The sequence below is a fragment of the Kryptolebias marmoratus genome, linkage group LG11, assembly GCF_001649575.2.
Source record: "Kryptolebias marmoratus isolate JLee-2015 linkage group LG11, ASM164957v2, whole genome shotgun sequence".
Taxonomy (NCBI): domain Eukaryota; kingdom Metazoa; phylum Chordata; class Actinopteri; order Cyprinodontiformes; family Rivulidae; genus Kryptolebias; species Kryptolebias marmoratus.
In genome coordinates this window covers 15,406,934-15,430,059 of record NC_051440.1, presented here as the reverse complement: position 1 = coordinate 15,430,059, position 23,126 = coordinate 15,406,934, and the positions used below count along the sequence as shown (strand labels likewise).

At 38.6% G+C, this 23,126-nt stretch overlaps 1 protein-coding gene across 2 annotated transcripts; it reads left to right on the top strand.

Annotated features, from left to right (window-relative positions):
* The first annotated feature begins 16,193 nt into the window (after positions 1-16,193).
* Positions 16,194-19,932, top strand: lysmd4 (LysM, putative peptidoglycan-binding, domain containing 4). Of its 2 annotated transcripts, none has more exons than XM_017405727.3 (3): positions 16,194-16,309; positions 18,214-18,476; positions 18,556-19,932. In XM_017405727.3, exons 2-3 carry the CDS (start codon positions 18,228-18,230, stop codon positions 19,075-19,077), a joined length of 771 nt encoding a protein of 256 aa, XP_017261216.1. In that variant the 5' UTR covers positions 16,194-16,309; positions 18,214-18,227; the 3' UTR covers positions 19,078-19,932. The 2 variants fall into 2 exon arrangements, with proteins under 2 accessions (XP_017261216.1, XP_017261217.1); XM_017405728.2 differs by lacking the exon at positions 16,194-16,309 and adding an exon at positions 16,316-16,450.
* Positions 19,933-23,126: the final 3,194 nt, after the last annotated feature.

The window sequence follows — 23,126 nt, the reverse complement described above, 5'->3', positions numbered from 1 at the left end:
GAGAACTTCTGGCAGAACTAATAAAATATTTTTGCAAAAATAAGTTGTTTTAAGATGGCTGCAATCCAATTTGATCTTGGCCTCGCTTGGATTAGCCTTTAGCTCCACAATCTGGTCAGATCTAAATTAGTTTCAAGAGCCATCTATAACAGGTAAGATATTCATTGTTTCCACAGAAGCGTGCTTTGACAGATCTGAGTTTCCACTTTCAGTAAATGTTTAAACTCCTTTTTTTGTCTGTTTAATGTAAATGAATAAAGACTAAACAATCCAACACAAAATATATGATTTTTTTTGTTTGTTTCAATCAAAATATTGCAATAGTATTAAAAAATAATTGTTTTAATATTAAAAGAAAATGTCTTGTCATGAAAAAATGTAACAGTAAAGGTTATCATTCAGTTGAGTTTTTCTATAAATACTAAAAATTATGCTAATTTTTTAAACATTTTCAAGTATGTTAGCAAATAGCGATCTGCATCTAGTTCTGTTTGTGTGTTAAAAAGTCAGAGGGAGCAAGTTATGTGGCAAGCTTGTCACTGTGCAGGGTAATAAGGTCAATGCAAAAAATATCCCGTGGGCACATTTCAGCAAATGTGCAGAAACACAAATACACACATATAAACACACACACACAAACATACACACACACACACGCCACTCCACTGTCCTGGCCTTATGCTGCAGAATCCAAACCAATCGAGTCAATTGCCAGAAAACATGACATGACCTTTCAGATTCACTGAGCATCAACTGTGAGTGGGACTGGCGTGCTTTCCGTTTCAGCGCACCCTCTGCCCCTCCCGTCCGCTCCGTCACCCCCAGGGCCCTAAACCCTCCACAAATAATTACTCTCGGTGGAGTCTGTACTCCACAAGACATAGCTGAAAAAAACTTGACTCTCATCTTGACCCATACTTAAGGTACTCTCACTATTAAATCATTCCTCACAGGGGTTTTATTATTTGAACAACTCAGTCGCTAAAAAAATGAAGATGGGGAAGGTCAAGATTATATTTGGACCTATGTGGTTAGAGATATATCTGATGTGCCATATATTATTTAAATATTATTAGGAAATGAGTGCTTGTAATTTGTTTAGTTACATGAATGCATATTTCTATCAATTCCTAAGCAACAGTTTCAAAATTTAGTCTACGGTACCATCTTGATTGAATCTTAGTTACGTTTAAAAAACACAAGAGGACGTAAAAACAAGTGGTGCAGGTTTCAATGAAAAAAAAAAGAATGACAAGACAAGAAGGTTTCCAAAATGCAGTGTTAAACCATTTCAATTACATTGAATCTCTAATGTTATATGACTACCACCTACTGGCTGAGAGTCACACTCTGATATCTGTCCATCTCTCTTAATGCAGGAGGTGTGAGGCTCATTTTTGTTTGAAAAAAAAAGGATATTGTAGAATGTGAAAAACAAGCTGTCAGTGCTGCCAAGTGGGTAAACATTTGTTGTGGGCTCAATTTCCAAAGTAAAACAGCCCACTATGAAAAATTAAAATGGTCTTAATATTTGACTACAACAACATAACCTTTGACAGAAGTTAAAGTTTCTATCTCACCATTCCTGTGGCATGAAGTGTTTTTTTTATATAACATTGTCAATCAACAGAAAAGGCCGAAGTCCCTGGAGTCATATGCACTGTGGAGTAAAAAGTCCCCCTGCTGAAGTTACCCTGCTGACTGTAGCAGAGAAGTACCAGTTTCCTGCAGCTGTAGGACCTGTGAAGAGAGAGAACATCTCTGTGTTTGCATAAAGTCTGTGTTGTGCACAAATGCGTTCAAGTGAGCGTGTTTAAAGGTTTTTATTAACTTTGATCTTAAGACTTTTCTTTGATTCTGAGGAAGTTTACCAGAATGTGGTTCAAAATGTTGTTATAGAAACACAATCTTCTTAACCTTGAACAACCATTGTAATTTGAGAAACTTGTAGGCTGAATCCTAGCTACTTATTGAAGAAAATCTCATATTTTCACTCATAATTTCAAACCAACACTCATATCTATTCTGATGACAACCACATGCCCACCGTCCTTTAGTTGTACAGTGCAGTATAGTTGGCTCAAAGACATCATCAAGAAATGGAAAGAAACAGCTTAAGATGCACAACAAAACTCCAAGGTGTTTACACAAACTCCCCATAACCCATTTGATTGTCCAACTGCAGAGGCAACCGAGACCAGTGATTCCAAAAGTTCAGGTCGAGACCCAACTGTGGGTCTTTAAAACGATCTGCAGAAATCAAATTAACTTAAAAACTGATCGCCGTGGCATATTTACCTTATATGTTACAAAGATGTAATAACAGCAGTCATTAACTGATAAATAGAATATAACAGTCAATGAGGTTCTTTGTTAAATAGCTTATTAGCATGAGGTTTTTGATCATGAGGTTTTTGTTTTGGGGGGTCAAAAGCTGAAATGTTTGGGTACCACTGATGAAGAGAACCTGTAGGGAAAATAACACTGATGGTATCCCAATAACAGATACCACAGGACAACCAGAAATCTTATTATAATTCTCACCAGTCAGTTCCTACTTTTAAAAAAAGCCCCAAACTGTCTTATACTGTAAATATAAGTGATCTTTATGATTTACCAATACAGTAATAAGCTATGACCTATCTAAACACCCTGATAATCAATGCTTATTTACTGTATTTTTCAGCAGTGAACTGTGAGTGCATCACGTCCTGCCCAAATTTCTAACTCAAATATACTGTCTGTAAAAAGAAAGCCATCTATGCAAAATGTATATACCGTTTTAATTTCTTGAGTATTCATCATTTGGCAGACATTTTCTAAATGTCAAGGGTCAAACTATGAGGTTGAAGCAGTGACTGGACTAATTCCTGGTTTGTACGGCATTCTGCATGGCAGCACCTGGTAAAATCATGGATCACTGACAATTACAATAAATGACAATCAGCAGAGAATTTAAAAGCACAACATCACATCCCACCCAGAAAAGTAAGGATGTTCTGCAAAATGTCAAGAACAATGAAATAAGAAGATTAAAACTTTATTTGTTCTTTGCACTTTGTGATTAGAGAACCTCTTCCCATCTTTACTTCTAAGAGACCTTTGACATGCTCATTTTATTCCCATGTTTTAGGGACAGCTGTTAGTGAGATGAGGTGAAAACACAGCCTACTAGGGGTTTTTGCATAACATGTACTTTTAACTGCAGGTATCTGAATTGTACACTAGTTAACTTTGTAATAGCAGGAATCAGATCTTAAGGAGTTTTGTCTTATTACGCACATCATTAGAAAATATAAGCATTCTTTCAAGTTTCCACTAGATTTAGACTATTTTAAACAATGTATTTGTCCTCAAATGATTGTTTATACCAAAACACAATGTAATAATTAGCTAAAAATATGTGCAAAGGGCAACCTGAAGTTTAATATCATATAGATGATGAATAATACCTCAAGACCTTTGTTGGTTTAAGACTCAGTCTGTGAAACACATAATGAGAACAAACAGTAAGAATGTAAAGGTCAAATGTTCGGATTTTAATCCCTGGTTCTGGTTTTTGCTGCTGACTCTGACCTGTCCACTTATTCTGCTCTTTCTCCAAATAGATTTAAAGCTCGCAATAATGCAAGGTCAAGTACATTTAACCCTTAACATTTAGCTTATCCCAATGTCACAGTTGTATCATCAAATTAATGTCAAGCTACAACACTTTTTCTCTTTTACCTTAGAGAGGGTAAACCTTTGTAAAACCCAACAAGGACAATCCAACTAGTCTATTCATTTCAAAATGATGAGGGTGGAATGATAGGGGGCCAGAAGCCTTAATACAACAATCTTATTTCATGGAAGATAATGCCCTCTGCCCCTTTTGTGTCTTTGAAGTTGATTTGAAGTCATGGTTTGTCCTTTTGGTATGATGTTGGGTCAGACCAATTTGCCACCTGGTGGGTATGGGAAGTAGGGAGGTACATTTTTTAATTGCCAGGTCACTTGGTACAGGGACAGAAGATCCTTTGGGCACGTTGTCTATCTTTGTGTGAAGGAGCAGCCATCGGAAATCCCCCACCTCATTATGGGAGAGGAAAGATTAATTGACCAGTTCATTGACTGGCAGCCTCAAGACTAGATCAACTTAGCAAAGGGACTCACCAATTAAGACTGGACGACAGCAACTTTTCTCATACCAAGAGTAATCTCTTTTGAGTGTCATTAGTCTCTGTAGTCATATGAGGAAGATCAAGGCTAAGTCACTCTTTGTCAAAGACACAAAAAAGGTTTGAAAGCACCATTTACTGCTACCGATATCTTAGCTGGTCCAGTTTTTAGTTTAGTTTATTTAATGATCAATTTAACAAAAATATTTTAACTTTTTAATGCCACAACACTAGTTTAGATAACGCCCAAAATATTTAAAGGATTTCAGTCTGGGATTATTCTTGATTTCATTAACAAAAAAATATATATATGTAAATACTGTTTAATTATGTAGCAATTATTTTCCTTTTTTCTGCAGGCTTGAACATTTTCTGCAGAAATGCTTCACTGATGAGACACTGTGCCTCAGAGTGATTCTTAAAGCAGGAGTTCAAATGTTTTTAAATGTGGTTCTGTGTAAAAGGTTATGAACATTTAACATCTTACCCAGAAAGCTCTTTGAACAACCTCAGTTTGCAGAAATATCAATCAGTCCTGACCGAACTGATAAACTAACGGCTACTTTGAACAGGGACAAGACAAAGTGGATTGTTGCCATTTAAAAATAAAAACTAAATTCTTAAAAATTGCATTTTGGTTCACATGAATGCAATTTTATGAACTTTTATATTACCATTATAATTTAACTCAAAGAGCTATCTACAACAGGTAAGATAATAATTGCTCATAAACTTTCCATAAATCCCCATGTCAAAGGATCCAAACTTTTTGTTTAAAACAATAATTTATTTTTTAATGCTGAAAACAGACAGTTGGGATTTTTCTCAATTAAAGAAAAAACAGCTTTCATTTTATAAAAGAAATAAGTAAAATTACTTATTTTTTTATCTATATGCTGTATTTTGATACATCCATAATACATACCAAACCACGCCCTAAACGAGAGGCCATAATGTCAAACAGCCATGTGTTCCCGTAAAACTAACTGGAGGGGATGGATATGTTAGGACAACAAAGGTGTAAGAGATTCGCTGCCAACACCTGTCGGCTCCAGGGGAGGCTGCATCTGTAATAACAATACTCACTTTGACGTAAAGCATACAACACATGCATATAAGCATGCTCCAACACAAACACACACACACTCTTTCTCACTTTGTCTTCTGCGCATACATAAATGCTTTGGGGGGTTTACAGAGTGCAGAGAAGATGTCATCATCACTCTCTTCAGGAGGCCATTACAGAAAGGAAGCTAATACACTCTGCAGATATTCTGGCATCTTGTTTTACCGAGGGCTGCATATCCCTCGTGGGTGATCGGTAAAATTGGCTGACATTTTCCTGCCTCCAATTAACCTTCGATTTGACTCTCAGTTTTGCCTGTCTTCTTTTATTTTCTTCTTGAAAAAGGGGGCAAAGGAAAAGCACTGTTGGAAACAAAAGTAATGTTTCTCCAGTGTTGACCAGCTCCTTTTTTGGCCTTTTTGTTTTTGCTTTCCCAGTGGATGACCACAAAATAGAGACAAAATGTGCTTCAACAGTAGGTCATGGCATTCTCCACAGAAGGTTAATATGCTTCTCTTCATTGTATTGTGGAAAGCATCTTTTGAAATGAAAGACGAGTGCCATCATGTTCTGCTTCTGATATTTTGGCAGTTATATAAACCGATATAATATGTTGTGATCATTTTAGTTATTTTGTTTAAAACCAGTTTATTGTCTTTTTCTTTTAGATTTAATCTTGCCCTACGATAGGTGGATGTCTGTTTTGGAGAAATATATAAACAGTAGTTCTACAAATATGCAAACATATATAAGCACTATAAACAGCTCTGAATATCAATTTTGTTTTTAGCCTCAAAAGGAGCACTTGCCATAATGTAGAGGGTACTGTGTTGGGGAGGGTAGTATTTATTATGTCTTGCTTGCTAGCCCAAATCAACGTGGTGAAGATGACTTGCTGAAGTTCAAACCAAGCATCAGAACAAGGAATGAAGGGGATTTAAGTGACTTCGAACCTCATATGTTTGTTTGTGCCAGACAGGCTGGTGTTAGTGTTTCAGAAACTGCTGATCTACTGGGATTTTTCACCCAAAACCAACTTTAGGGTTTAAAGAGAATAGTCAGAAAAAGAGAAAATATCCAGTCAGCGGCAGAACAAAAATGTCTTGTTGAAATCAAAAGTCAAAGGAGAATAGGCAGACTGGTTCCAGATAATGAAAAGGCAGCAGTAGCTCAAATAACCCTTCTGACAACTAAGCTATGCAGAGCACCATCTCTGAACAGACATGTCCAACCTTAAAACAGATGGGCTACGGCAGAAAACGACCACACCGGCTCCAGTTCACACGGGCTCACCAAAATTCAGTAATAAAAGACTGGAAAAACATTGCCTGCTCTGATGAGTCTTGATTGAATGAACTCCAGTGGCCTCCACAGTCACCAGATCTCAATCCAATCTAGCACCTTTGGGATGTGGTGGATAGGAGATTCATATCATGTATGTGCAGCTGACAAATCTGAAGCAACTGTGCAATGCTAACATGTCAATATGGAGCGGAATCTCTGAGGAATGTTTCCAACACCTTGTTCAATCTATGGCATGAAGAATTAGGGCAGTCCTGAAGGCAAAAGAGGGCTGAACCTGGTACCAGCAAGGTGTACCTAATAAAGTGGCCGGTGAGTGTTAGAGTTTATTTCTGACAGGACCAACAAGATAAAGGCGAAATCCAGCACGGGTAAGACCACAGTGAACTCCATTCTCAAATGTTTCATTGCGTTTTTCCTGTAATATTCTACATTTTTACAATACATGGTTGTTCTGGCAGAACTGTTATATTTCTGAAGGAAGCTCCCCAGACTCCACCGGAGATGCCTCAGCTAGCTGCTGCTGCTATGAAAGTTTGACAAACAAAAAAATGAAAAAAAAAAACTAAGATTAGTGAAACTCAGAGAAATTATGTGTATATTCTGTTCCTCAGCTGTGAATTCTAAACAAGTCAGTGTGTAAAATGGAGAACAACACTTACAGATGTCACATAGGACAGCTGTAACATGGTCATTCCTTTTTGTTGTTGTTTGTGTCGTGGCACAAACAGCAAGTTTTATGAAATGTGAGACCATTCTTTGACATGTTAAAAACCCAATATGTCTGCCTTAAGACAGTGAGTGGAAGCTGTTAGGGTCTCCACTCTGATCAGAAACATTTGTCACACAAAGGCACCAGCCTTTGACTGAGCTGCAGGGTTGTATCAGTGGACAGGGCAGTTTGACCTCCTAATGCGACCCAGACACATCATCTACATGACAATTACGAAAGATACGTCACCAAATCTGTGACTTTTCCAGTTTGCTTGTTTGTTAGCTCAGCTAACAAGATAAATGCAGCTTGCAGAATTAAATGGATAATTTCATATACCGAGAAATTCCCATCAACGAGTTATCAACAAATGGAATTTCAGCTGCCTCTCAACAGCAATTCAGATTAGGAAATTTGCTGCTTCCTGTTATTTACACAGCATCTGAAAATCAGTATTATGACCCCTAGATATTCTCTGTAATATACTGCACACGACTCTCAACACAACTACTACAGTCACCAATACCAATGCAGTCCAAGCCAGCCCTCTCATTGGTAATGATTACCTGCAGCATATAGTCATTTTTGAAGCCTTAGAGCCGAATATACAAGAAAAAACTGCTTCAAACTGTTTAAACTGTGTTGAAACCTCTGATCTGGCTGGATATATATTCATACTTTGACCTACTCATATCTCGGCCATTTGGTTTACAATAATTGCTCAAACTTGCACAAGGTTAAAAAAAAGATCATGCCATATTTTAAAGGTACTAGCTACAAATAAAGATGGCATCCTGATGCAGAAGCATGCTCCAAATGTCCTAGCCCTGGTACACGGCTAGGGCGAGGTTATACAGAGCCTCAGATCTCATAGGACTGGAGTGCTGGCTCAACGTCAATCCCAGTAATGTAAGCTGACACACTGGTGAGGGTGGTGACAGGGCAAGGTTATGTGTCACTGTTCGCTCGTGGCCCGCATTAAGACCAGAGCTGCCAGACCTCTGTCTCATGTGAAGGGTCACCCTTAGGGTCTGCAGTCCAAATTAATATACCCAACTACAGTTCCCCTGCACCTATCAGCAACTTTCCCCCTCGGTCCCCAACATAAAGCCTTTTGTTGCCTGAAATGGTTCCCAGAGCAGCACACAGTCATTGACACAACATTAAAATTTGCAAGGGCACTATCTGTTTTCTCTCTTTTGTTTTTTTTTTTAGCTCCTATGTTTATACTAAATGTTACCTTTCATTTTGCTGTAAAACATGCAGAAAGGATTCCTTAGTGTGTATTTATTAAGAATTGGTTTGCTCGCTTATAGAATTGACACAAACATTTCTACTAAAAGATAACGTCCTTCAAATCAAATATGTTAATTGCACAACAATATACTGTAAACGTGGAGGATAGTGGAATTTTCCTGAATCTAAGAAAATACAATTGAAAAAGGAGTCATTCAAAACGTGATAGATACAGGTGGGAGGGGGGATAAAAACACACGTGCACGCTCAGGTGCATTCAAGCAGCCCCTGGCTAACAATTCACACCCAGTCGAAGCAACATGCATGTGACCAAGCTCCACTATCAATGACAGTTTAAACACATGCTGAAAGCAACAGAGCGTGCTTACTAAGTTTGTACTTGACAGCGATTTAGCTAGCAACATACTTAAATTAATCTTAAGAAAGCACAAGCTGCAGTTGTTCACGACTTATCCAAGAGTTCTGCTACTGCTCCCTAGAATGTTTGGTGGTCGTCCAGCACCGACCAAGAGTTACTTAACAATGGCTGCGCGCAACATCACACGGGAAGATGGGAAGCCATGTTCTGCAAATTTGTTCAATTTGTGAACCCACAACCACACATCTGGCAGAGCAACTTCTGGAGACAGAGAATCAGAGAAGCCAGACGGTACAATTCAAGTCACAGCACTCAAACTGGCAGAGCGAAAAGATTTTCCTTCTGCTGCGCCGAAAACTGACTGAGTCATGGCTTCAAAACAGAGGTGTGTGTAGATTGGGCTTTTTGTGTTTTTACTGTTCCATCCTTACTCACCTGTAGTTCAGACTTGTCTTGCATTGCTTACATTTTTTTTTCTTTTCAGTCATATGAATAAATAAATAAATTATTATTTATCCTTCCTGGGAATTATTCAGCTTAAAAAAAAGGTAAACCTAAAACTACAACGTTCAGTCTGAAACATTGCCTTACCCTATACGTTAAATTACAATCCTAACACCGTCAAGAACTGCAAGCTGATGTGCAGAATTATCGTCACCAGAACCATCCCGTTACAGTTCGGTACAGACGAATTACCACATGAGAACTAAGCTGTGATGATGTGCTGGTTTGAATGTTCCTCTGGCGGTGATGGATTGTTGAATTCGGCTCCTCTGAGTTGTGAATCATGTTCACCTGGGCAGCTGACGTTTAATCAATAAACATCTGAACTGTGCCATGACCCCGAGCCAAAGGGATTCAATTTGGTTTCCCCACGCCGACCGCTGCAGGACACCCACGGATATCAGAAGAAAACATCCAGTTATCTGTGCTTCATTTCAACAGCTACCCTGCGCCTGAAAACAAACATTTTATGCTCTATTTTTTACAAGTCAAGTAATTAATTTTGTCAATGTTTTGCAAAGAGCACAGCAAGTGGGCGTTATCAGGCCTGTGTCAACACTTCAGCAACAATGGAAATAATAACTTTAAGCACTACATGTTTAATATGCAATGCAATGCCATTAGGAGGTTTATTTTTAGCTTATTTTTAAGGAATATAGCTAGGAAAAGTTGAACCCTTGACATGCTCAAAATAAAAAAAAAAATAGGAAAGTGTGTACATTTTTTGTCTATTTGATTATAAATCTACACTTATTCACATAAAGTGTCTTAAAATTCTGCAGTCAGAAGAGACAGAAAGACTTTGCATCATTCATGTCCTTATTATCACTGATAAAAGACGCTAACACTGTAAAACAACTATTTTATGAGTCATTCTGGACCATTTACTCAATTACTGGCTGCTCATTTATAATTTAAACGCTACTGTCTGGTCTGGACACTTTCCTCGGCTGCTTGCAGCTTACTCAAAGAGTTCTAAATACTACACTACCCATAATTCCAGTATCTTAAAGGGGAAACCTCCACTGGTAAAAGTATATTTGAATAGTTTTGCATTTAAAAAACTATAATTGACAGACTCATGCATTTGATGCCTAGAAATTTTGATAGAAATGCATACAAATAAAAGTTGTGGTTTACTTTGCATTTCTGTGAGTTTTGCTATTTAGATTCAATTCATTATGTTTCAGATTTAGATATTTTTTAAGAAGTCAAATAAAGTATAAATTTATCACAGAGTTTATAAAAAACACAAAAACTATCAGATGTAAAAGGATTCAAATACGTTTATTATTAGTTTTTCTTATTAATTTTAAGCTGCATCCTCCACCTCCTGCAATAAACTGGTGTATACGGTTTTCAATCAGTAATTAGAAAGTTTTGTGCTGTAAAAGAATCTAAAATAGGCCTTTCTGCCTAATTGTAGATGTTTTAGGTACTGTTTATTTTAAGTCTGTAAACTTTAGTTCAATCAAACTTTTAATAAAGGAAGTTAAATTTGAAAGAGAATACTTTTACTCTGCAGTGCAGGGCTGCATAAATTACTGAAAATATCCCTCTGCTCAATAATAATATCACACAAAGGTGCAATAAACTGCAGACACAAACTGCATGACAGTAACATATCTGACAATCAGACGGACCCCTAGTTCTCTCTAGATGATAGTTGCAGCAATGCTAAAGAACATGGAGAGTGTTGCTGATTGTGATAACAAAAGAAAACAAAAGGAGTAAGGAAAATGTAGGTTCATCACAGCTGATATCATCATGGCAGTATTAAACTGTGGTATCACAGTTGCATAGGTTTGGAAAATCCTGCAACCTGAAAAATTAACCTTTTAACCCAAAGTACTGGAATATGACATTGTGTGGTTATAAAGCAATGAGCTCATACGTGTAGAATGTATGAATATTTCACCTCAATAAATTTTTAATCTTTGATCTAAATCATTTAAAACAAAACCCTTTTTTACAGGCGGGTGTGCAGGCAACATGGTCCTATCTCCACCCTCTCCCTCCTCTCACCGTCTTGAGTCTGTCTCTCCTGGACAAGCTGCTCAGTGGCCCTGAAATATGGCGCATCATGCCGCTCCGTTGATCATCGCTCGGTGTTACACCCGGTATCTGAATGCAATGTAAATGATACGATGATTCCCTCTGAGGCAGCATTAACTCTATCATTCAGCTTCTTTTTTTTTTTTTTCAGTTGTAAAGGTTGACTTCATGAGACAATCATGTCAACAGTAAGCTTCGCTTCAGTCCAATGCAGAGTCTGCACCAGCAAAACGCAACGTATCCAAAGGGATGACGCAGCAGTCACAGATGAAAATGTCAAAAACATACAACCATGATATCAATTACTGATGGAAAATTGTTTTTAATTAAGGGGCTGACTTATTTTTAAATACAAAATCAGACTTGGCATTGAGTTGATAATGCTGTCTTGTTAAAGGAGTCAACTGGAGGTCACGACTGGTTTCCAGCTGAAAGGATAAGTGAGAAGAAAACACTAGAATATGAATGAATGCTATTAACTTCTTGTTTAAGCAGTCCTACTTGTAGCTTAGTCACTTACGTCTGATTAAAAATATTACAAAGTGATGAATTATTTTAATAGAAAAGGCAGTGATGAAGCTAACAGGTTTTGTGTGTACGTGTTTTCAAAAGCCTGGGAATGTACAGCACTACTGAACATTGAACTCCAAACACTAGAATTTCTTATTTTAATGTCACTATGAGTAAAAGAGTTTCTTTTCTAAAATGCATCGTTAAGCACACATAGAAGATTCGTCATCAGTTCAGAGATGCAACATAAGATTAGTGGCTTTCTTTCATCGACAACCATCCGTCCGCTGTCTTCATCCATCAGTATGAGTTCCTGTTCAGGGTTGCAGGGAGCTGGTGCCTGTCTCCAGCCGTCACTGGGTGGAAGGTGGGGTTCATCCCGGACAGGTCATCACAGACGCGTGGTGACACAGCTGGTGAGCACTGTCGCCTCACAGCAACAAAACTGCAGGTTCAACTCCCACCTGGGGCCTTTCTGCGTGGAGTTTGAATGTTCTCCGCATGCATACATGGCTTTTCTCTGTACTCTAAATCTCTCTCACAGAGCAAAAAAACATGCATGCTAGTTTAACTGGCAACTAAACTCCTGTTAGGTGTGAATGAGAGCATGAACGCTGGTTTGTCTTGTCTGTCTCTTCGCTGACCTGCCCAGGGTGTACCCCGCTTCTCACCCAATGACCGCTGGAGATAGGCATCGGTTTATGAAAGACATAACATCCAAACCATAATTTTATGTTGTTACGCTGCATTTATTTACTGTAAAGCTCCTAATAAGACAAATGTCAAGTACTGAATTGTGGGAGAAATTATACACTGATATTATTGTGAAACACTGGACGATATGGTGAAGGAGTGCAGCAATCATTTGAGGGTGAAAATAAGGGCACACTTTGGATTAGATTAACCTACACTTTAGCCTATTTTAGTTATTTGTTTGTATTCTTTATTGGACTTGTGATCTGTCTAGAGCAGAGGTCTCCAATCCTGGTCCTCGAGGGCCACTATCCTGCATGTGTTACTTGTTTCCCTGCTCATGGTTAAATTACCTCTTCATGTTCTGCAGAAGCCTGTTAATCACCCATTGATTCAAATCAGGTGTGCTGGAGCAGAGAAACAAGTAAAACATGCAGGATAGTGGCCCTGGAGGACCAGGATTGGAGACCACTGGTCAAGGGTGTCCCCTGCCTCTCATACAGTGGTGGCTGGAGATGGACACCAGCTCCCCACAACTCAGAAAGGAGAAGCGGGAAAAGAAAGTGAATGGATGGATGGATGGATGGATGGATGGATGGATGGATGGATGGATGGATGGATGGATGGATGGATGGATGGATGGATGGATGGATACTGACCGTAGTTTCTGATCAAACATATGAGATTTTTCAGTACAGTACACAACTCTCTTTGTATTTTGCTCTTCTGCTAGTTTGGCAAAATTTCAACCGAGTCCGAAATTAACTGAATTTTATTTAAATTAAATTGTTTCTGAAAACTACTATTAATAGGCCACCTGTGCCATTCTGACTGACTCTTTTCAGTCTGACTCTGTAGGAACTGTCTGTAACGTTACTCCATAGTCGTGTCGTGCAACTATTTCATCCTCCATTTGGTACAGCTTTGTTTGATCTACTTTTTTTTTTCAAGAAAAGTGCCTAAACCATAGTTTAAGGACCATATTAAATCCAAACCCAGACAGTTTCTATCACATTTTTTGCACCATGTGTTCGAGATTGTAAATCTCTTGGCGCGAGACGAATGAGCCACAGGGGTGTTTAAATATCAAAGACATGTTCTGTGGGCAACTATATGGCTTTAATAAAAGTTTTAATATTTAAAGTTATTGTTTCAAAGTCTCAGTCTAATTAACCTCCATTAGCTCACACCTTGTGCAGTTCTAAGTTAATTACTGTTAGAATAAAAAAAAAAAAAGTTGAAAAATAAGGTGCTCAGCAGCGCTGGAATGTGTAATTCAAGCTGCCCAGAGACGGAGAAAAAGACAGCCAGCTCCATAAGATGGTCAAATATAAATGACATGGAACATATTAATCTTGGGTTTACATTATTGAAGACAAACAAGGAGGGAAACCTCTGTGAGCTGGATGCAGAAAAGCAATCAGCTTTCGCATAAACTCGAATGAGAGCGGGGCGGCGTGATGTCTGTGTTGAGCTGGTCTTAATATCTAAGGTGAACCTGTAGGCTAACTCAGCAGGGAACCGCTTCTCTGATGTATAAGAGCCAATACCATTCAGCAAAATACCTCTTCATGCTATAAAATAATGTAGAACACTGGACAAAATACTACAGAAAACACTGCATGCATGACAGAACTAGTGTATAAAAGTACAGTCCATTTACTGCGTCCATCATTTTCAGCAGAGCTGTTGTTAAACTTAAGATTCTTTTTCAGTTTAATCTTGGTTTTCTGTGGGTTGTGGACAACTGTATGGAAATAAAATGTGTCAGTCATGTTTAGAACAAATTGTAAAGATAAAAAAAATAGAGGAAAGTAAATGTTTCTGAATTTGAAAGGAGGATTTTTTTAAAGTACTGTTAATGACATTGCTGGTACCTAAAAAAGAGGTTTTCTTGGTGGAAAAGCCAGTTCAAAAACAAACCAAAGTCTGCAAGTCCATCTTTAAGGATTAAGACGTTTGTAAAGTGGTGCTTTGGTATTTTGGGTCCAATTTCATTTGAGCCATTTTGGGAAAACAAATAAAAATTAACTCTCATTATTTTAAATCACCAGACTGTCTTTGTAACTTTAGTTTAAGACTGTACGTGTTTGTTTATCACCCATTTGCTGCAATGAAAGCTACTGTAAATGTGGCTGCACCTTTCTCAACTGGTAGTTTTTATGTGGGACTAACATGAAAATATTAGGGTAGTGCTCTTTACGCAACATTATTGAAAACTAGAATGTAATTTTATCAGGAAAGCTGTACAAATTGTAAACAGAACAGAAATTTATATTATTTAATATCAAAACCTTGATAACTATCATTTATTGCAGACTATTTGGAAACTGACAGAGTTACTAAAAGCTACATAGAAATACATAAATGACAGTAAAGCTAAAATCCTCTACAGCAAATAAAAAAGTGCCATTTAATCTGAAAGTTTTGATTAAAACCTTTTTTCTACTCGGTAATGGCATCCGACCAGGAATAAACAGCTCTTTCACAGTTAACTGGCCAAACAACCATATCCATCAACAGTATTAAATGATGACAGAGTAAATAAAACTTGCGCTTTGCTCAATAAGAGTAAAAATATATTTCGGTTTACATCAGTTCTCCTTGATGAACAGTTCGGTCATTTGAAAGGACAACACCCCCACCTAGTGGAGAATAAGAGAACTGCCATCATCCTTAACACCATGAATGAATGAAAACAAGTCAGAGACAAATTTATATATATATATATATATATATATATATATATATATATATAATGTGAATTAAGATGCACTGTTTTGCTTCTTTGTGGAAGTTAACAAAAATGTGCATACAGGGTTTTAGCATTTGCAAGTTTCCTTACGAGTTGTGAAATAATCAGTATAGGTTCACAATAATGTTGAACCTAAAACTGTTCATCTTGTACATCTCAGCTCCACTGATGTATTCAGGTAGTTTTATCTTTTCAACTCTTTATGCTGAAATTCACAAATAGTTCTGTAGTTCATTTGAAGTCGCTGGTGCTGTTTGTGTGCCACACCTCAAGATTGCCAATCACTTTTTAAATCAGGCTATTAGTGGTGCTAGATGAAAACTTAACAGATTCTGTCTGTGTCTTGGTATGTTGTGGGTAAACACAGCAAACATTGAAGAGGAGAAAAGCTCATTCCAGTGCTTCGCTGGCTCTGATGAGATGTAAGTCGGCTCTGTCAGAGAGGAGCAATTAGCACAAAACACTTTAGAGAAACAGTATTTGGGATTCGCCACTTTAAGGAGCTTCTGCTTTTGACTTAAACAGCACTTTTTGCTTAAATGTCTTGTGTGTAAAAAAAAAAAAAAGAAAAGAAAATTGCAAAATGATGACTTTTTCTAAAATATTTGTTTTACTTTCCGATCTGAATATGTAGCAGGATATTAAACACTATACGATAGCACAAATAAAATGAAAGTAAATAAGCATAATTGTTAGTATTTAGTTGTATATAAATGTATTTAGTTGTTAGGAGCAGTGAATTACCGTATGAACCGGCTGCCCCTCGGTTGACCAGTAGGTGGGGGTGTGGCGCATTTTCGTCGTCTAACGTGCGCAGAAGAAGTGCGCAAACCACCACTAGCATGAGCGGCTACCGGTCTTAAGCTAACAAGGTCCAGCTGAGGAGGAGAACAGGTTTTTGGGAAGGCAGTGGCTTCTCTTACTGTTGCCAAAGCATAAGGTAATCACATGAAACGCCACAGGCTGAGTTTAAAGTGGGTGAAAGTGTGCGGGTCTTAAATAATAAATGAACCGATTGTGTCTGGAGCTGAAATAAAACGGAAAAGTTGGCGAACAACACACGCTCCTGAGCGACGAAAAGGTAAAGCTTGAACTTGATGCTGCGTTCAAGTGCTCGGCGTGAGCTCCGAGCGCTTCCCTTTAAAAAAAAAAAAGAAGAAGAAGAAAATTTCACCCGTCTCATGTCAACTTTATCAAATAAATTACCTCAAGGACAGAGTTGTACAGTTTGTAGTTTAACACGTCTTTCCTTTATTTTGTTTTTTTGAATATGTTAGCTTATATCGTAAAAAGGAGCTCCTGGATGTAACGTGACGGTGAAACTCGAGTCCAGCAGGTTGAGTTTCAGGAGGCGGAGCGACCTAATTTTAAAAGAAAGAAATGTCAACTTTAAAACTTTAAAAGAGTAGTGTTGGGTGTGAGAAAAGTTGTGATTGTGGTGCTGTGAGTGTTTCCTCTCAGCTCTGGTCTGTTCCGCTTTTAAATAAGCGAATGTCCTCAGCTGGCTTCAAGGGAAAAACTGAAGCAGTTTGGTAAAATAATTGGTCAAATATTGGCCCCAGAAGTAATGGAGATAACATATGAATGCAGGGATAACAGATTTAGGTCTGTCAATAATTATGTTTTCTCCAAATGCCACCAAATATTTGATATGGTTCGTTCCAAATGACATTTAGCCTTCCTGTGTCAAACTGAAGGCCCTTGGGCCAGATTCGGCCCTTGTTAACTTTTTAATCTGGCCCCCAAGATAATGTTTTAAATCTTTTTATTTATTTTTTAAGATCTGAGCCACCAATCTGCCACAGACTGAGTCTCTACCACTTCTCAGTTTGCCTAAAAACCTAGCATATTTAGAGCAAGGCGTCTCTAGCTTTGAAAGCAGGCAAATTAAGTTTAACGTTTTCAGTCATTTTTGATTTTGGCGTGGAAAGAGCAGCATCAGATCGGTCCGATCAAAACTTGTTGATCAACTTGCAGCCAAGAAAAGATGTATCTGACTAGTTAATGTGCATCAGAGAGACAGAGAGTCTTCTTAATTGTCTCAATTAGTAGCATATGTTTGGATATTTATTATGTTGTTGTTTTTTTTTGGTGATGGATTGTAGCAAATTGTATTACTAAAGAAACAGATGAAAAAGCTGTTGATAGACAGAACAAGGAATAAGAAATTAAACTAAAACTGAATCGTTTTTTTCTTTAATCAGTAATTTATATTTATTCTAAATTCTCTATATTTCATAAGGAAAAGGTCATTCATATTTCTGTATGATCAGTTAGACTTAATAAAACTGGAAACCATAAATATTGACAGATTGGACCGAGTTTATAAGTGTAACTGAGTTTGACACCTCTGTTGTATAGATAGATAGATAGATAGATAGATAGATAGATAATATTATATTTAGAGCTCAAATGCAATCATACAAGTTCAAATAAATAAAAAAATGTTTCTTCTGTTGCAGTGCTTTGCCAGGTCCTTAACTGCAGCGGTCTTCAGTTGTTTGTTTGGTCCTTCAACCTTTAGTTTTTTGTTTTAGAAAAAGGCATCTCTTCTTAGTTGAGATCAGGTTTTATTTGGCTTTGCAGTTGTTCAATTTTCCACTTCTTTAAATCCAGAAACTCTGTGTTCATTTCTGCAGGATGTTTTTGCTCTGCAGTGTAAAGCATCATCCAGTCCAACTGTGCTACATTCATTTATCTTCCAGCTGCTTCTGGCTCCACAGTATTTGCGTCAGTGGAAGTCTGGTGTATGTTGTTTGTTCTATCAGAGCAGAGTCAAAGGCGTTCGTTTAAACAAGTTGTATCCGCTTTTCTGATGATGCAGCTGTGGGTTTATATTTTCAGGCTGGTGTGTCGTCATGTGGAGGGGGGAGCATGGCCCGCAGGCTTTCCAGGCCCCTGTCGATGTTCATGCCAGCGCAGACGGCCAGGTGTACATGTTCCGGAGGAGACCCAACGAGTTTGCTCTGTCCTCGGACGACGAGGAGCTCAGCGTGTTGGAGACGAGGCAGATGAATCAAGACAAAGTGAGGAACGTCCAGCTGCTCGAGCGCGAGGTTTTAGATGGGGATAACCTCAACAAGCTTGCATTACAATATGGCTGTAAGGTAAGAAATCATCGAGGCTAAAGCCTTTCCTCGTTATCTGTTAAAAGTAGCAACCAACAAAGCCCGGTTGTGTCCACAGGTGGCCGACATAAAGCGGGTAAACAACCTCATACAGGAACAGGATCTTTTTGCACTGAAATATATCAAAATCCCAGTTCAGAAGCACACCTTATTGCAAGAAACGTTCTCAGATCTGCGTGATCCTCAAGAGGACAAGCCGGGCTCACCTCCGTCACCGGTGAGTCCTCACGACCGCGCTCGGGGTCAGCCGCATCTGCAGGAGGTCACAGACTTTCTCATGGAGGTGGACAATGACATCGACAAACTGATCATGAGCACATCCGATCGCAACGAGGATTTCTTGCAGAACTCCGAGAAACCTCGGTGGTTCGGTTTCCGACGACGGCATCCGGCGAGTCACGGAGCCGACTGGGGGATCCAGTGGTGGAACGCTGTCGTGGCCATGCTCCTCATAGGCATTGTCCTGCCGATATTTTACATCATTTATTTCAAGTCGAAAGCTAACGGAGTAGTTTCGCCGACGGATGGCGTTGACTCATCGTCCATCTCAGCCTCAAACGCATCAAGGACAGGGAGCTGAGGTTCAACGTCGGCTGAGCCGCTTTCAGGATCCGGGTCAGAGCAGCTCGCTGAAAGACAGAAACATTCTCTTAGGATTGGTGTGTTTTTGGTCTTAGAGGGAAATGACAATCATAGCGAAGCCTTATTTCTCTGTACTTTGACTCAATGCAAGTCGTGTCTAATCACCAGCAGCGGCGCTTGAAGCAGAAGCATTAACGTCTATAAGCAAAGGGAAAATGTTTCATACATGTCCATCCCTGTTTGACACACCAGCAGCTCATAAATATTTGTTGAACTGCAGTTTCAGTGAATATTCCAGAGTCGCTGCTGGTTACATCAGGTGCAATGTTTGTCTCGCTCAGTTTTAAGATTCTCCCGACAGCAAATAAAAGGGAGATGCAGAATTCGTTTTATCAAAAACATGCAAGGTTTTCATCATATTTGTATTTGTGTGCATGTTCTTTATTAAGATGCTGCCAGGCGTCTGTGCCAAACGTGTTGACTATAACAAAGTTGTGCAATATGTTTTTGTGTGTTGAATCTGTCTGGAAAGCACTATGTCAAAGTGGTGTTTACATTTTAATAATCTGTCTGAACTGTGTGTTATCTTAAATGCCTGAAACCTTTATTTATTTATTTTTTTGGTCCAGTTTCTGTTTAGTTTGCACAATCAGACACAAGTCCAACATCAACGTGGTGGTGACGGCTCCTATTTTAAAAAAATCTGAAGTATTTTAAGGGTATTGGACAAATTATTTTGTTGCCTTTTCTAGGAAGTATGTTTGTCGACAACTATTTTTTTTTTTTTTAGTGGAAACTTGACTTGTGTGAAAATTATCCGGCGTGTCCCATAATAAATGAAGCTGTAAGTGTGGTTGTGTTTGAAGTATTCCCTGGCTTCAGCTTTTGATACGAACTCTTTGTTTATGCACAGTGAGCCTGTCTATTATACATGATGCCATGGAGTATGACTGCACGGTGCTGATGACAAATCCACATCAGATCGTTCTTGTCTGTTTTAGTGCTAAAGTGTGTTTTGGTCCCAAATGCTTCCTGCAGCTGCAGTACCGTTTTATGCCAAAAGATGGCAGCACGTAAGAATCACAAAAATGCCTCTCTGTAGCAGCTGCTGAGTAACAGTTATCTGATAGCTACAGGGCTTCCAGATAGTTTGCTGAGTGGGGCCAAAAGTTGGGTAGTTTTATGATTTAAAACTTGATATAGTTTAATTTTGCCCCACCTGAAGTCCCCCATCAGCATTGTGTTCAGACGGGATAACATTTTACACGTTCCTAAGCTACAACTTGTATCATGACCATTTACCTTCAGATTGTTCTCTTTTAATTTTCTAATAAGCTTTTGAATTTGTACCTGAGAATATCTGCCATGTTGGCTGAGGTTTTATAAACCTTACACAGCGGTAAGTCACAGCAAAACTGAACGTGACTCGACAGTTTCTGCTAACTCTTAGCAGTCCCACAGACAACAGGCCGCTCTATGAGTATTTTAAATAAACCTGCAAACTGTGTCGGTGATTTCAAAACTTAAAATTAAGCCCAGACTGCTTCGAAGTTCAGACGAATGTAATGGAGGTTCTCGTGGGAACACAAAAGTTAAAATGCAATAAGTCAAAAGGCCACGCTCACGTAGTTACAGTCCACGTCGAGCAGCTCAACCCGTGTCTCACCTCTGTAGTTTAAGCAGGATGACTGCAAACACCTGAACAAGAAACCATGTTTTACTGGATGCAGAGAAGAGCAAAGTGGGGAAGTGCTTCCAAAAAAAACACATCAGGCCACAAATATCTGCAAAAACAACTCAAATTTCACTTCTTGATGAACTGGTAGGGATAATTGGTTTTGCAATGTACCATCAGTTGATCTTCATCCCCTATTTTTGATTATTTTTAAGACCATGAGGACTGATTAAGCTACCAGACAGCTTTTTTGATCGTATTTGTTTTAATCATAAACCAGTAATCACTTTGTCCACAGCACGATCAAAGCAATGTAAATCTAAAACAGCAACAAAATAAATGTTGTTTCAAAGCTAATGAGCTGATATCGGCAGTAATCGGCTCGGGATTTAAAGCCACTTATTCCCTCTAATTCTTACAATGACTGTAAGAGATTTTTAAATTTGATTTAACAGACTGTTTTGTTATAGCAGAGATGGTTTGACACCAGCTTACTCAGACACAATTCCTCCTTCAATGAGACTTTTATAGAATTGTATTTATTTCAGGCTATTTTGTTGTTTTTTTTAACCAAGGTAAGATCTTGACTTAAAAGATGTTATTCCTTTTCATAAAAGCTCAGATCCAGAAATAGAAAGGACTATTTTTGTACACGCTCTTGACGGGTTTTTCTACTTATAGTCTTTCTGTGCAGGATGTTCTAATGAAACTTTTTCAAAAAAAAAGTAAATTTGTCTGTCAGAAATGCATCAACGGCCTCACTGAGACCTGAGCTGCTTCCTGACCGATCCGATCACAAGTCAGCAGCTCCGGCTGAACTGGGCAAATCTATCATGAATCTAAGACACTTTTTTAGTTGCCTGTTCTTGTTTTCTACCATAGTATCCAGTGGTCATCCTGGTATTGGTTTAAAGCACTTCAAAAAATTAGTTTTACTTTGTTTATTGGTCATAATAAACTCAAATGTTTCTGTTGTCTGTATTCAGGATCAACGTTTCTCAGCAGAACTTGTGCAAATGAGCAAAATGTCTGCTGAAAACTATGAAATAAAATGAAATCTTTTCTTTCCGTAAAAAAAGAGAGCCTAAAATTGATAAGCAAACCTCAGAGCAGGAGCCTAAAATAATGAATGTGCTGGTTTTCACCTCAGAAGCCGTTTATTCTGCGTCGTCTGCATTTTTAAAATTGAAATCTTAGAAAGCTATAAGTGAAATTTAAAAGCTGATATCTTGGGAAGATAAAACTAAACTTGAAGCTGACATTATATTATTTTAAATAAACTGCTAATTAACCCAATTAAACAAGAATATAACAACAACATAAACATCCACAAATCCATCTACATTCATTAGTGACTGACTGTTTGTGTCCTTTATAACAAAATGTTTGTTTTATAATGTAAGTTGATATCTAAGGCTCCCCCCCTCCTGGTGTTTATAAGATTACACACTATTCAACACTTTTCTCGTCTTTTTTTATAACTGACAGTTAATCCATTTGTTTACAAAACAAATCATGCAGTGAAAAAGACGGTCACAGCTGGGAAATCATTTTAAAGCTACAATATGTGACTTTCCTCTTCATTTAAAAAGCAAAGAGCAGTCAGGACAAAACAAAAAGAGTCACTGTCCTGTCTGTGGGTAAAAATGTTAAAGCTACAGCATTTGAAGTATTTCAACAAGCAAGACGTGCTCCATGAAGACATTTTTAGCTGTTATGATGAACTGAAAAAAGCGAAACTCTGCAAGTAACTAAACTTCTTTTACCTCCTGAATACTTGTGTGTAAGTCCACAGCTTCAAACTGTCATCGGTGAAATCGGGGGGGGGGGGGTAAAATAAAGCTCCTAAGACTCAAGAACCAAAGTTGGAAGTTTGCTGTTCTGCCTTTTATTATTCCTTGACCTCAGCCCCTGGGTTTCATAACGTCAGCTCGCTCTGAGGCAGCTCCAGGCCTCAGCGCTCCGGCAGGCCGCCAGCAGAGGCTTATCCTGCTGCTGATTTAGGTTTCTATAGAGCGAGTGAATCCTCGCTTGTGCGTTTCAACGTAAATGAACGTTATCAAAAGCTCGCACTTTTGAGTCCTGGGTGGGGTTTGGAGGGGACGGGAGCCAGTCTCGAATCCGGCACATTTCCGTGGGGAGTTTTTCCAAAAGGTGTGGTTTGAAGAGAAGTGGAGGGTGCTCTTCCTCTCGAACAAAGCACAGCCATCCTTCCAGTCCCTGCGGAGGGTAAACACAGTGAAAAGGCTCATGGCCGACTCGAAGCTCTGCAGCTTTAAGACGTTTGCACACTTGAGCAGCTGGCAGCGGGCCACTTGGCCAACATAAACACTCCTAATCCTTTTTCCAAGGAGCTTTCAACACCCATGTCT

Coding starts and splice junctions, on each gene's coding strand:
- lysmd4 (XM_017405727.3), top strand. CDS start 18,228: ATGTGGAGGGGGGAGCATGGCCCGCAGGCTTTCCAGGCCCCTGTCGAT. Junction 18,477..18,555: donor CATTACAATATGGCTGTAAG/GTAAGAAATCAT, acceptor TTGTGTCCACAG/GTGGCCGACATAAAGCGGGT.